This window comes from Heptranchias perlo, chromosome 32 (genome assembly GCF_035084215.1).
Source record: "Heptranchias perlo isolate sHepPer1 chromosome 32, sHepPer1.hap1, whole genome shotgun sequence".
NCBI classification, from domain to species: Eukaryota; Metazoa; Chordata; class Chondrichthyes; order Hexanchiformes; family Hexanchidae; genus Heptranchias; species Heptranchias perlo.
Window position 1 is genome coordinate 20,364,891 of NC_090356.1, and position 15,777 is coordinate 20,380,667.

Consider the following 15,777-nt stretch of genomic DNA (forward strand, 5'->3'; position numbering starts at 1 on the left):
GGGCAAAAGAGTAACTAGGGAGAGAGTAGGGCATCTTAAGGATCAACAAGGTCATCTATGTGCAGAACCACAAGAGATGGGTAAGATCCTGAATGAATATTTCGCATCGGTATTTACGGACCAAAAGGCAGGGCAGGATCCTCCGGAGATGGTGAGGTCTTTTTTTGCTGTGAATTTAAATAGCAGCCACTTAGAATCATGCAGCACAGAAGGAGGCCATTCAACCGATCGTGCCTGTGCCAGCTCTTCGAAAGAGCTGTCCAATTAGTCCCTTTCCCTTTTTCCATAGCACTTAGAGAAAACGATGTTGCAAGGATTGGCTCTATAGCTCCTTGAGCTTGGAAAGGTTACAGTCATCAAATGAAACCTGTTGCTATAAATCCAGCAGGGCTGGAGGAACTTCTGAAATCCAGCAATATTGGTGGGGAGTTGCTGGGATTTGGCAGTTTTGGGGACAGGGTTTAGCAGCCATGCGATCCCAACAGCCCTTGGACCAACAAGTACCATCGTGTTCTGTTGGAAAAAGCAAATAAAAACAATCTTTCTTATTTCTAAATCTGGACCCAGGATCTGCTTTAAAGGATGATGTGGTTGTGATCCATACTGCTGATTGATAAAACAATGTGTGATATCATTGTAACATTAGCAGCATCAAACTTGCTGGATTTTCAGGTCACTGAGCAGAAGATATGGACAATGCTAAATCCACATATGGGAATAAGGCTGGTCCTGATTTGGATACAAAGATTGTGTGTTTCCCTCTAAAAATTTTCATTGCTTTTTCCAAAAGACTACAGTGAGGTTATATTTTAATCTACTCCTCCATCATAATTATATATATAATGTATTAGGACATTTTAATTTATTGTAACCAAATAAGGTAAGATCATATGTTAGCGAGCAGCTCATATGGACAGTCACAATGAAGTAAAATGTGCCAGCTATATATATAGTGGAGGTGGGATGGAAGAAAGCCAATTAAATGTGACTCCAACTGCCCTTGAAGCAGATCTCCCGGTGGTGAGGTGGCAATTTCAGAAGGACTGGGGTGTTACGCCTAATGGTAGCAGGAACACATTTATTAGCACTGGGAGCACTGGCTGAGCCTTAGGTTTGAAGAGGTACCTTTGTTCTGGCAATACTGCAGTGAAGCTCTGGGAACACTGGAGCATTGAAGTATTGGGAGCATTGGGATTGTCACCTCCAATCAGGGAATTAGTGAATAATATTAATGCAGTCTCAAAGCAGACTCTGGGATCTGGCAGAGACAGATCATTTAAGGAAGTACTGGGTTCTGTGGTTCAGTGGTTTCAAGTTTGGTCTGGTCAATCCCATATATGGCCTTGCTCAGTTTCCATATCTGGACTGACCTTATTTCTATGGACTGGTAAGGAAGTCTGGCAGTATTACAGGGTCGCAAACTACCCTTGACCACTTTAGGATCACACCCCTTCTACTTTCCAAATATGGATTATTCCCGTATATGGACAGGTCCTACATTCAAGGTTGGACTGGCCTTAATTCCGTATATAGCTTTGCTATTTCCATAATCTGGCCTGGCTGTAATTCCATATATGGTTTGTCATGTTTCTATAATTTGGACTTACTTCCATATATGGCTTGCTCAGCCAGTCCAGATTATGGAAAGAGCAAGCCATATATATGGACTGGCCTTAATTTCATATATAGCTTTGCTCTTTCCGTAATCTGTTGCTCTGTTTCTGGACTGGTTTATGAACTTTTCCATATATGGAATTAAGGCTAGTCCAGATTATGGAAATAGAGCCAGCCATATATAGCCTTAATTCCATTGCTCTATTTCCATAATCTGGATTGACCATATGTGGAAAAGTTCATGGAAATAGAGCAATGGAATTAAGGCCATATACGGCTGGCTCTATTTCCATAATCTGGACTAGCCTTATGGCCTTAGAGCAAACCATATTTGGAATTAAGACCAGGCCAGATTATGGAAAGAGAGCAAGCCATATATGGAATTATTTCATAATCTGGACTGGCCTTAATTCTATATATGGAAAAGTTCATATTTATTGTCTATATATGGGCTGTTCATATTTAATCTCATATTTATTGTCTATATATGGCTATACTGGACTGGCCTTAATTCTATATATGGCCTTAATTCCATATATGGCTTGCTCTATTTCCGTAATCTGGATGGCCTTAATTCCATATATGGAAAAGTTCATATTTATTGTCCATATATAGGCTGTTCAGTCACCATAATCCATATTTGGTAATATTGAGCACAGAACGTTCTGTGCTTAGCAAGAACAGGACGCCCTGTTCCATAAAAGGCTATATATTGGCAGTGATCAAGGAAAGGCCTTACTGAGGCAAAGCTCGTGAAAAATGGATCTTACCATATTTGGGTATGAGGTTGGTGAAATAATTGGAGAAGGTACATACTCCATTGTGAGAAAGGCCTTCTCCCAAAAGCTTCACAAATCTGTTGCCATAAAAATCATTGATAAGTCCAAGCAGTCTAATGATTACGTAACTAAGTTTTTGCCAAGAGAGGTTTCCATCTTTGCACAATGTTGTCATCCAAATATAATTAAAATATATCAGATCATTGAATCTAGTGAACACACATTGTTTATAATGGAGGAGGCACAAACAGACCTTTTTGATTTGGTTGACTCTCAAGGTCATCTATCTGAAGAGGTCGCCAAGCTATATTTTAAGCAGATCGCTCAGGCTCTGGAATATTGCCATGTTCATCTGATTGCACATCGTGATATTAAGTGTGAAAATATTCTACTGTCTGCTGATAATATCCCAAAGATCACTGACTTTGGCTTTGCAACTTGCATGAAGGGATTGGATAGTTGCCCTTGTTCAACCTTTTGTGGATCAGCAGCCTATGCTGCCCCTGAGGTCCTCAATTGTGATAAATATGATCCCTTTAAAGCAGACATCTGGAGCCTAGGTGTGGTCCTTTACCATATGGTAACAGGCTGCTTGCCTTTTGATGACAGCGACCTGTCAAAGCTCAAGGAGCTACAAAACCAATCGTTGGAATTTCCCCCATCGCCTTCCCTGAGTAGCTGCTGTCAAAACCTTATCAATATAATGTTGAACAAAGACCCAAAGGAAAGAGCTAAAATTAGTCAAATTATAGAGCATCAATGGTTTAAAGAATCTCCAAATTAAATATTACAGAATTGGTACTGCTTAGCTAAAATTGATATTAAAAAGGCCTCACCCTCTAAAGGAGGGTGAGCCTTTTTTAATGTCGGATTTCAGACCACTGAGGCTGAATGATCAACTCCATATAAGGAAATTCAGCATAGAATTGTTTTCATAGATAATTTTGGGTCTATGCTGAATTTCCTTATATGATCATTCAGCCTCAGCGGTCTGAAAACCGATGGAAACCAAGGGATGGCTTGGGTGTAGAATTAATTTCATAGATAATGCAGGGTCTATGCCCAAGCCATCCCTTTTTCTAGGATACTTGGCCCAAGGATGGTGCTGGACTTTCCATATATAGAATTAATCCAGGCCCAAGGATGTTGCTGGAATATCCATTGGAATTAATCTGGGCCAGAGGCCATATATGGAATTAAACTAGGCCCAAAGATGCTGGAATATCCATTGGAATTAATCTAGGCCCAAAGATTAATTCTATATATGGACAGCCTAGAATCATCCCTGGGCCTAGAATCATCCCTCGGCCCAGGGATGATTCTAGGCTGTCCATATATGGAATTAATCTAGGCCGAAGGATGATTCTGGGCTGTCCATATATAGAATTAATCTAGGTCCAAGGATGATTCTGGGCTGTCCATATATGGAATTAATCTGGGCCTAAGGATGGTGCTGGAATCCATTTCAATTGGCCCAAACAGGGTGTTCTCTTGGGCATCCTCTTGGGTATCCTTTTCCTGTGAAGGAAAGGTCAGTCACTCTCCACTACCTACATATTAAATCTCCCCTTGCAAAGGAGAACCATTTGTGGAATTAAGCTCACTTTCTCAAAGATCATAATGGTCCCTAGGGTAACACTGGAAAAGAGATGGGGGTTCCATATATGGAATATATGGAATTAAATAAACTGCATCGATTAAATAAACTGCATTGAACTAAATTTCTATGCGCTTCAAAGTCCTCTTCTTCCCCACCTGACCTGAATTTCCAGTCCGATTCTAGAAACCAGTCTCCCATCGAACAAACTGTATAGAACCAGTTTCTTGGGCATTAAATGACCTCCTCAGCCTCTAATATGGCGGGAAAGAAGCACACGCTCATTACGAGCCATGCAATAAAATCAGAATATGCAAGGGGCCTAAGGGCCTCATTGTGCCGCCAGCTCGCCGGCGGAGGAATTGAAGATCAGTCTGTCATGGCAAGGGCCCAATATCACAAGCACGGGCCTCTCCATTCAGGAGATTGATTCCCGTACTCGCTGCACGCCAAGCATTTGGGCTCCTGCCTGCCGACGGCCAGGCTGTCAATTAATTGAATGAGGCCTGCCATTAAGATCGGCAGGGCCTTCCGGCAGAGGAATTGAAGATCAGTGCGCTACGGCAATGGGGTGGCCTTGGCAAGTCCGAAGATAGGATTGGAATTAATCTAGGCCCAAGGATGCTGCTGGGCTTTCCATGGAATTAATCTGGGCCCAAGGATGGTTCTGGGCTGTCCATATATGGAATTAATCTGGGCCCAAGGATGGTTCTGGGCTGTCCATATATGGTATTAATCTAGGCTGAAGAATGGTGCTGGGCTGTCCATATATGGAATTAATCTAGGCTGAAGAATGGTGCTGGGCTGTCCATATATGGAATTAATCTGGGTCCAAGGATGGTGCTGGAATACATTTGAATTGGCCCAAAGAGGGTGTTAAGTGCTTCAATCTCTTGGGCATCCTTTTCCTGTGAAGGAAAGGTCAGTCACTCTCCACAATCTACATATTAAATCTCCCCTTGCAAAGGAGAACCATTTGTGGAATTAAGCTCACTTTCTTAAAGATAATAATGGACCCTAGGGTAACAGAGATAGGGCTTCCATATATGGAATATATGGAATTAAATAAACTGCATCGATTAAATAAACTGCATTGAACTAAATTTCTATGCGCTTCAAAGTCCTCTCCTTCCCCACCTGACCTGAATTTCCAGTCCGGTTCTAGAAACCAGTCTCCCATCGAACAAACTGTATAGAACCAGTTTCTTGGGCATTAAATGACCTCCTCAGCCTCTAATATGGCGGGAAAGAAGCACACGCTCATTACGAGCTATGCAATAAAATCAGAATATGCAAGGGGCCTAAGGGCCTCATTGTGCCGCCAGCTCGCCGGCGGAGGAATTGAAGATCAGTCTGTCATGACAAGGGCCCAATATCACAAGGACTGGCCTCTCCATTCAGGAGATTGATTCCCGTACCCGCTGCACGCCCAGGAGGCAGCATTTGGGCTCCTGCCTGCCGACGGCCAGGCTGTCAATTAATTGAATGAGGCCTGCCATTACGATCGGCAGGGCCTTCCGGCAGAGGAATTGCCTGCCTGCCGACGGCCAGGCTGTCAATTAATTGAATGAGGCCTGCCATTACGATCGGCAGGGCCTTCCGGCAGAGGAATTGAAGATCAGTGCGCTACGGCAAGGGGGTGGCCTTGGCAAGACCTAGGATAGGATTGGAATTAATCTAGGCCCAAGGATGCTGCTGGGCTTTTCATATATGGAATTAATCTAGGCCCGAGGGTAGTGCTGCAATAATCTAGGCCTGAGGATGGTGCTGAAATATCCATTGGAATTAATCTAGGCCCAAGGATGTTTCTGGGCTGTCCATATATGGAATTAATCTGGGCCCAAGGATGGTGCTGGAATACATTTGAATTGGCCCAAAGAAGGTGTTAAGTGATTCCTGTGAAGGAAAGGTCAGTCACTCTCCACAATCTACATATTAAATCTCCCCTTGCAAAGGAGAACCATTTGTGGAATTAAGCTCACTTTCTCAAAGATCATAATGGACCCTAGGGTAACATTGGAAAAGAGATGGGGCTTCCATATATGGAATATATGGAATTAAATAAACTGCATCGATTAAATAAACTGCATTGAACTAAATTTCTATGCGCTTCAAAGTCCTCTTCTTCCCCACCTGACCTGAATTTCCAATCCGGTTCTAGAAACCAGTCTCCCATCGAACAAACTGTATAGAACCAGTTTCTTGGGCATTAAATGACCTCCTCAGCCTCTAATATGGCGGGAAAGAAGCACACGCTCATTACGAGCCATGCAATAAAATCAGAATATGCAAGGGGCCTAAGGGCCTCATTGTGCCGCCAGCTCGCCGGCGGAGGAATTGAAGATCAGTCTGTCATGGCAAGGGCCCAATATCACAAGCACGGGCCTCTCCATTCAGGAGATTGATTCCCGTACCCGCTGCGCGCCAAGCATTTGGGCTCCTGCCTGCCAACTGTCAATTAATTGAATGAGGCCTGCCATTAAGATCGGCAGGGCCTTCCGGCAGAGGAATTGAAGATCAGTGCGCTACGGCAAGAGGGTGGCCTTGGCAAGTCCGAGGATAGGAATAGAATTAATCTAGGCCCAAGGATGCTGCTGGGCTTTCCATATATGGAATTAATCTAGGCCCGAGGGTAGTGCTGGAATAATCTAGGCCCGAGGGTAGTGCTGGAATAATCTAGGCCCAAGGATGGGACTCAATCTCCTGAATGGCCTATGCTTGTGATATTGGGCCCTTAACATGACAGACTGATCTTCAATTCCTCCGCCGGCAAGCTGGCGCCACAGAGGCCTTTAACCCCTCTGATTTTATTGCATGGCTTGTAATGAGCATGTGATTCTTTTCCGTCATATTAGAGGCTGAGGAGGTCATTTAATGCCCGAGAAACTGGTTTGATGGGTGGACTAGTTTCTGGAACCGGACTGGAAATTCAGGTCAGGTGGTGGTGAGGGGACTTTGAAGCAATTTTGAAGATTATCTGGCCTAAAATTAGTTAAATAATCTGTATAGAACCAAATTTCCTTTTCCTCTGATGGAAAGGTTTGGTCAGTATAATCCACTCCCCATGGTCCACGTATTGGTGTAATTGAAAAAGACCAACTAACCAGTTCAGCCTGGCACATGCAATCCAGTCAATCTGTGCAGCAGAATCTCTATTACCGCACACACATTTGTCGTCAGAGATGGATACAGCATTCAGTATATTATGTAGAAATTGGTGAAGGGAAGATTGAAACACCAATTCCCAGAGAGGCACTTTCCTGGATTGGAGTTTCAGGTGAATCCTTCCATTCTAGCTCTGGTTCTAATTGCATGATTGACTGCTGCATGCCTCGTAGGCTGTACAGCTGGGACTGTAGCCTTCCACATTGTTGACCATACCTCCTCCATCCAACGCCTCTCATTTGTGCTGCTAGCTCTATGGAATTGTTCTCTGTCGGATGGTACATTAAAGCGAAATCCTATCTTCTCTGCGAGTAGGACAGAAAAAGTCCTGTCATTATTTGAGGAAGAGCAGGGGCGTTCTCCCGGCATCCTGGCCGATATCACCAAAAGCAGATTATCTGTTCATTTACCTGATTGCTGTTTGTGGGACCCTGCTACCGATTTCCTAACAATAGCCTCTTCCCATCGCTGTACCATCACCTCTGTAGTCCACCCTCCACTAGCATCTCTAGGGGAGGCTAAAGTAGAGCTGGGTGTCATTAGCATACATTTGGAAGCTATGTCTCTAAGGGGACCTAGGATAGATCAACTGCTGCATGAATGCTATCTCCCATTCACTCAACACCCCTATCCCTCCGCTGTTTACCCTTGTCCTTAAATCTCTTTATAGCTTTGCCCCTCCCTGTTTCTGTAACTTCCTGAAGCCCTACAACTCTCCCCAAACTTTCCTCCAATCCCCTGTACATCCTGCCCTTTAATGTCTTTTAGATAAAGAAACTTCGACCTTACCCGGTCTTGCCTATCTATGATTCCAATCCCACACCAACTTAATTAACCCTTAATGGCCCTCTGAAGTGGTCTGGCAAGCCACACAATTTCGGAGCAACTAGGGATGGGCCAAATTAGTGAACCAGTTGCATTTTTACGACAATCTGACAGCTTCACTAACAGATTTTTTAAAACTAAATTCAAATTCTCCATCTACTATGGTGGGATTTGAACGTTCTCTGGATTATCAGTCCAGGCCCCTGGGTTACTACTACATTAATAATTCAAGAGGTATGTAAAACAATAGACAGCAGGGTAGAGAAGACATGTGGGCTGGAAATTATGGATTAGGTGTAAGTGGCAATATTCCATTAGCTGAAGGTAATTTGGAGGGTCCTGTTTTAGTGATGTACGTTGAGGGATAAATGTTGGCCAGGACACTATGGAGAACTCTGCTGTTCTTCTTCAAAATAGTACCATGGGATCTTTTACATCTAACTGAGAGGCAGAGGGGGCTTCGGTTTAACGTCTCATCTGCACTGGAGTGTCAGTCTAGAGTTGTGCTCAAGTCTCTGGAGTGGGACTTGAACCAACAATCTTCTGACTCAGAGGCGAAAATGCTACAACTGAGCCAAGGCTATTTTCCTCTCCCCTAGCCCAAGAGAACTGATGCCAATTGTAGCGCCCCTACCATCACTATAGTTAAATGGCAGTTGAATCTGGGACCTTGTGGTCTGTATTTTCTCAATGAGCAGCAGGGGACCTGACAGCACATAATAAACACTGTAAAATAAACAGAATATTATCCTCTTTTATTTTGACCTCTAGGAGCCTGTTATTTTCCTTCACTCTGAAGCACTTCCTGAAATAATTTGAAGCAAAGTCAGCCTCCGGCTCCATTTGATCACTGAGAGGTAGCACAGTGTGGGATCTTGAGGTGTCAGACACAGCCAGGCTCTACCATGCACTGCCAATTGCACCCATGCAGCTGGCCAGACTGACCACCTCGCAAAACAATGAACGGTCCAGAGTAGTCAGCTTTGAGGTAGAGCTGACCTCACTCCCAGTTAATATACCTGTATTAGAGGGGCCATCTGTGGGAACTGTGTCAACTCTGAGGTCAACACAGGCTGGGCTCCCTAATGGTTTCACTGTGTGTCTCAGGAAAGGTGATGGATTTCAAGTCAGGGTTATTTTAAGAAGTGTGTCTGAAGACATTCAACCATAAAGGGCATTGCAGCCTGGTCCAACCCTGTTTTCAGCCACACGGTCAGCACTGAGGAACGGGAACCCTGGCTAATTTTCCCCATCCCAAGCCCAGTTGATTTAGGACAGTTGGTGCAGATCTAGTAGACTAGTTTAACATTCTTCTCCACCTAGAGGCCAGTTGTAGTCCCTAATTGAACCATCACTGCTGCCACCCTGCCTGAGACCAGTTAACTCAGAACAGACTGGGCCTTCTTGGTCTGAATGGCTCACTCTCACCCATCACGTAATGAAGGTGTCCCGCTGTGGGGTCGATTATTATGGGTCACTTCAGCTTAAGTTGTTCTCCTTGTCCCTAAATATATTTTGTATTTGTATAGTGTACTGCAGTGACTCTGACTGCTTCCCAAATATGGAAACTGAAATTACGAAGAACCACAGGAAGAAAACAATCTGCCTCCTATATTTAGGTCAGGATGCACCGGATAAATTATTGGAATTCAGGAAATGTCTTTAATTACTGACCCCTCTGAGAATTTCTGAATACGGCAGTTAACCCTCCAGCCTCCAGAAATCAAATGAACTTTATGTGATATTATAGCTCTGTGTTTGGAGCCACAACATAAATCTGTCTGTTTCAGAGAGTGTGTTTCACATGGTCAGTCAGAGCTGGATACCATAAATAATGCACAATATATCTAAAGTGACAGATGTGGGTATATCAGAGTGTCACAGTGAGGGGTGTGGAATCTATCAGTGTTACAGTGAGAGGCATGGGGTATATAGCAAAGAAGCACAGCAGATTGTTGGTTCAAGTCCCACTCCAGAGACTTGAGCACAACTCTAGGGTGACAGTCCAGTGCAGTATTCAGGGAGTGCTCTTTCATGAGATGAGACGTTAAACCGAAGCCCCCTCTGCCCTCTCAGGTAGATGTAGAAGCGTAAAGTATTTCATAAAATCTAAGGACACACTCAGTTCAATGTAAATACACAATTACAATTCAAAACATACTCTCATACACATTCGGTACAATACAAAGTGGGGTGGCCTGTCCCAATAGAGCCTTTGCGTGGGCTGCACCTCGCCTCAGTGCGTCCCGCAGCACCGAGAGTGTGCTTGGTCGTGGACAGCTCAGCTGGAAAACCAGCAGCTTTTGGGCAAACCAAAGGGCCTCCTCCAACGAGTTGATGGTCTTCCGGTAACAGTTGATATCTGCCTCGTAGAGGACAGCGTCCTGTGTTACCGCACTATTGGGGATAAACTGGGACAGATACCAATGCCCCTCTCTCCACACCATCAGGAAGTGGCCAACGGTCTCGTCCCTGCTGCAGCCTCGAGGGCAGCTCGCAGTGGCACTGCGATTCAGTGCATTTTGGAAAGGCCACACTAGGAGGGCCCATCTCACCACCATCCAAGCTACATCCTGGTGACACATTGGTCAATTGTGGTGACGAGACAGTCTGCCAAATGGCATCAACCGTCTCGTCAGGGAACTGCCTGGTCGGATCCACCATCTCCTTTGGCTGCAGGACCCCCAGAACGTTCTGTTAAATTTTTATCTACCTGTGCAACCCAACCCAAGATTTTCAAACTCCTCGGCCCAGGCTCTGAGAAATTCTCTTTAACTTTGTTGGTAGTAATTTAGTGATCAGTTTTCACGTGGGGGCCCTGCTCTGAGCTTTGATAAACTTATTCATTGAATCTGCTTTCTCAATTGTTGCTTGTTCTGTTAATTAAAAAGCATAAAAGGTTCAGATTATGGATTTTACGGCTGCAATTATGTTAATTATTCTTTGATGAGAGAATGTCATCTAAATCAGTCTCTGGCTGCTGCTTTGCCTTTAAATGTAAAGCAAAGAACACTTTAGTTCTCCCAGCTAGAAGTAGCTGATTTATTTCAAGGAGACAATTATATTCCACGCATTCCCCTAAAAGCTTCCATCTTTTCTCTTGCCTTTACCAGTCATGAATTTGGGTTTTTAATGCTACTCACAGGTTCAGCCTCACTGGCAACTGGTGTAAGCGGCCCTTATGTCCCCTACAATTCAGAGTGCACCTTTACCTGCCCAATATCTAGGTGAATAATTGCACAATTCTGGGATTGCAATAGAGATCCATTACTGTCTACGCCAGTTACTGGAATCCATCACGTGCCACCAAATGAATTCTCTTTCCAAATTGCGTACTATATAAACATTTGTACCAATTCAAGACACAGGCTTAGGACAAATGTAGTTTTATATACATAAGTTATATGAATGAACAGTACACTCCCTGGTATGCCAAACCACAAAGACACAATTTGTTTTCTCTCAATGTGAACCTGAAAATCAAAGACCACTTACCAGGGTAGAATTAAACCAGAGGAAGTTTACAGTAAGTGGTCTTCTTTTAAAGGCTTTTAAAACACAGATTGCCTTTTGGCTGCATGTTGGAAACATTCTGACCCCCGGATTACCTGTGGGCTGCCTACATAAACCTGAAAGTCTCTGCCCACCAAGCTGCCAACCACAAAGGGATCCAGTCAGTCAAGGTCCTGCCCTCTTCCCACTGGTCTCTGAAACAACGATCAAAGACCCCACCCCAGGTCAGGTCCTGCCCTCCTTGTAGTCTGGCCGGCTATATGCCAAGCATCGTGTCCAATCTGTATTTCTGAGGAACAATGTGGGTCATCTTTGTCAAAGACAAAAGATGTTTAGAATTGCAAATAGTGCCCCTCCTAGGATGAATAGACCACCATTCTGTGGGCCAAAATAAACTTTCACCTTGCGGAATCCTTTCCCAGACAACAGCCTGATCTCAGCTGATAACTTTCTGCTGACAGGAATACTTTGTATTGCCTTGAGAGTTAACTCCTTGCTTGTTAATTCTAGCAATTCAAAAATACAAATGATAAAATTCAATATAGGCAAAAATCCATTTTGCACATCTCCCTACTCTGGTCCTGAAGCCATTAGCTCCTGGTCACTTGTCACCCTTCAGTAGCTCATGAAAGTGACATTGTGCAAGTGTGCTGGTGGGGGAGGGAGTGCAGAGATAGGAAGCCTGACTGATTTTTTTTCCTTACCCTATCCAATGGGTACTGAGACCTTTTCTAGTATGCTTACCACTGCCTAACTGAAATCAGAGTGTCCTCTCTTTATCCCGACAGGATCCCAAGTAGTCTCAACTCAGTTGCACGGAAATTAGAATATGGAAATGGGCTCTTTGGCCTAAACAGTCAATGTTGGTGTTTATCCGCCATATGAGCAGCAGTCCTAATCCTATGTCCCTGACCTGTTCTATTATTCCCCATTCTTTCAATCACCTATCTAACCTATTCTTAAAAGTTGACATGATCTGTGCTGCCATCACTAACCCCGGTAATGCATACTACAGCATCACAGCTCTGTAAAAAGAGTTTCTCCTGCTCTCTGTCCTAAATCTCTTACATGAAATCCTTAATCTATGTCCCCTCAATCACTGGAAACAGTCTGTTTCTATCTATTCTGTTCCATACGGTCATAATTTTAATCAAAGCACCCCATAATCTCCTCTGTTCTAATGAAAACAGCCCCAACCTTTCATCCTTTTTCGTATTTGTATTTCTTCATACCAATCAGCTTGCTAGTGAATATGCACCGTACCCTGTCTATCGTCTCAGCATCCTTCCTATAGTGGGGAGCCCAAAAACGACCCCTAATTCCGCATTAATTGGTAACGCACCATGATTAAATACTTGGGGCACATCTTGCTATTCTTCACAGTACTTACTCCTAAAATTACCATTCATCTTTAATGGGAAACCGTACTTTCAATGTAGCTTACAAATGCCCCCTCTGCCTAAAATGTAGAGAAGGGATACCTTGAGCAGGTGTTGCACCAAAGTGGGAGTATGGGTACACTTGAGCCTTTTAAGTGGTGACTTGACCAATTCCTGAGGGTGAATGACAATGGGACAGAATCGAGGAATTATGGCTTAGTTTAGGTGCCCCAAGTTGTGCTATTGGTAGTCATGGTCTCCTAGAGCAGGAATGGGGGTTGAAGAGGAATTTCCCCAAGTTTTTCCTTGAATTGGTTGCACTTTTTTCCCTTCACTCCTAGGGAAGGGTAGGGGAGAGCAGTTGCACCATTTGGTGAATGGGTTGAGCACAGAGGTCTGATGATCTTTTTACACCCTTTTTTATGCTTCCATTTTTCCTTTAAGCAAACATCTTTTAGAAGTTGTCCAGAATCTATTGCACTTGGCAATGGCACTCGATCCTTTATCAGTGACACATCCACCGACTGTTGAATCAGATCTAAATCCAGAGCTAACTCCCTACTGGCAGGAACTTCAAGTTGTTGGGCGCCACACTGATAACAGAAGGAAGTTAATGATTTTTAAAAAAGGAATTTCCAGGCTGAGGGTCAGATCTTGAGTGTTTACTCTCAGTCATTGGGCTACATTTAAGCTTCAAAGATAATCTCTTTGGCCTCTGGCAACATTTAATGTTTATGAGGGCAGGATACAGCAAAAATAACTCAGGGTTAGAATTTTCCATTCTCTCTTTCTTCTCTCCAGTTTCTTTTCCTCTAGATTTCTCACCCCCCTCCTCCTCCTCCCCTGAAGGCATTCACTTCGTCACTGGGATATGATCCCACCCTCCAGTACCTCGGCTAAGTAGCTGTTGGCAATGGAGAGCATCGCAGTTGAGTCCAAACCTGTTTCGCCCAACACGTCCACGGCCAGTAGTGGGCCACTGTGTAGCAATTAAGAGTGGGACGCCTGACTGATATTCTGTTCCTTAAATCAGGGGAACTGGCAAATTGTAACACTCCTAGCGTTTCCCCAGCTAACAGGAATTTTCACTTCTGTATAAATAGGAATGTCTAAAGTTATGAAGGGGTTTGACAGGGTGAATAGGGAAAGACTATTTTTTCTGGTGGGAGAGTCAGTTATGACAGGTCATCAATTTAAAATTGTTACTGAGATAGAGAGAGAGAGAGAGAGAGAGAGAGAAAAAAAAAAGGTTAGGAGAAATTCTTTACACAGAGTTGTTGGAGCACAGAATGCTTTGCAATAGGCAGTGGTTGAGGCATAGGGATAACTATTTCAAGCAAAAAAGATACATGGCTATGGGAAGACAGCAGGATAGTGTGATTAGTTTTGGATTGCCAGCAAAGTCACAATGGGCTGAATTGCCTCCTGTGCTGTAAACTCCTATGATTTTTATGATACTCTGGTCTCTCTTTTATAATTCATATTTTCAAGGACCATTACTTCCAATATCAGGTATTCAAAATGTTCGATGACTGGCACCTCAGAATACCTGGCTTCAAGCAACACCGAATGTAGGTAATAGAACAAGTACAAATCATACAACACAGTAACAATGCGATGAAAACAACTCAAAAATTGCTGCCTTCCACTTCATGGAGCTATTGTACCACTTCACCCCCATCTTTTTCCCCTTTTTTCCTGAGGATGCTGACTCACGCTGAGGTACGGTTCCATGTGCCCTCAGGCGCCTTGCTCAAGTGGTTGCTCTTCATGTGCAAGCTCAGGCAAAGAGGGGCAAGCTAAGGCAGGTCGTGGGGGAAGTCGGCCGAATGGCTCCAAGGCGCCATTTTTAGGGTTTTCAGCCAGAAGTGACAGCAGGGAGGCAATGTGATTTCCCAATTAGATGCAAATGACAGGAATATAGAATCATAGAATGGTTACAGCAGAGAGGAAGGCCATTCCAGCTCTTTGTAAGAGCAATCCAGTTAGTCCCATTCCCCGTCTCTTTCCCCATAATCCAGCAATTTTTTTCCCTTCATGTATTTATCCAATTCCTTTTTGAAAGCCACGACTGAATCTACTTCCACCACCCTTTCAGGCAGCGAATTCCAGATATAACTACTCGCTGCGTAAGAAAGTTTTTCCTGATGTTGCCTTTGATTCTTTTACTAAATCGCTTTAAATCTGTGTCCTCTGGTTCTCAACCCTTCCGCCAACGGGAAGAGGTTCCCTTTATTTACTTTATCTAAACCCTTCATGATTTTGAACACTTCTATCAAATCTCCTCTTAACCTTCTCTGCTCTAAGGAGAACAACCCCAGCTTCTCCAGTCTATCCACGTAACTGAAGTCCCTCATCCCTGGAGCCATAGGCAACAGGCCATAGGTGTGGGTTGACCTTTTAAAGGTCCTCTTCTCAAAGCAATTGATTGCATCAGGCTCAGTGAGAAATTGAAAACTAAAATAATTTTTTTGTCAATAATCTTCACTGCAGCTGGTACTGTGCCAATATCCCTTCCCTGCCACCTGAAACGGGCAACTACATTTTGGTGCAAATGCCATCTGCTTGCCCAAATTATTCAGTGGACCCTGACCCCGGGAAATCGGCCAAGCAGAAGTCCCATCCTGCCAAAGTTACGCTACCCTCTTGGTACGTGTCAGTGGGATATTCAACCTTGTGAGGCATCACAGCTGAACCTGATCTTGTCCATGCCCAATGTCAGCACAACTGCACTCTCCAATATGGATCACTGGATAGAAATCAGGGCCAGGAACCCTGTATCATTTTCCCGTCCCAAGACTAGGGGTGCCGCGGTCAATTATACCACCCCAATTGCAGCCTTGGATGAGATTAGGGATTGAATGTGGACCCTTCCTGGGGCAATTACTGACTTATTGAGGGAGAT

The 15,777-nt window shown here is 44.0% G+C and overlaps 2 protein-coding genes across 4 annotated transcripts in view; one reads left to right on the forward strand and one right to left on the reverse strand.

The window, feature by feature from the left end:
• Nucleotides 1-15,777, reverse strand: part of LOC137301143 (kazrin-like) — a 656,751-nt gene that overhangs the window by 475,171 nt on the left and 165,803 nt on the right. The gene's annotated exons all lie outside the window — the stretch shown is intronic.
• On the forward strand, nt 2,374-3,177 carry LOC137300770 (testis-specific serine/threonine-protein kinase 6-like). Its single transcript, XM_067970033.1, has one exon. The coding sequence runs from the start codon at nt 2,374-2,376 to the stop codon at nt 3,175-3,177; it is 804 nt and encodes a 267-aa protein (XP_067826134.1).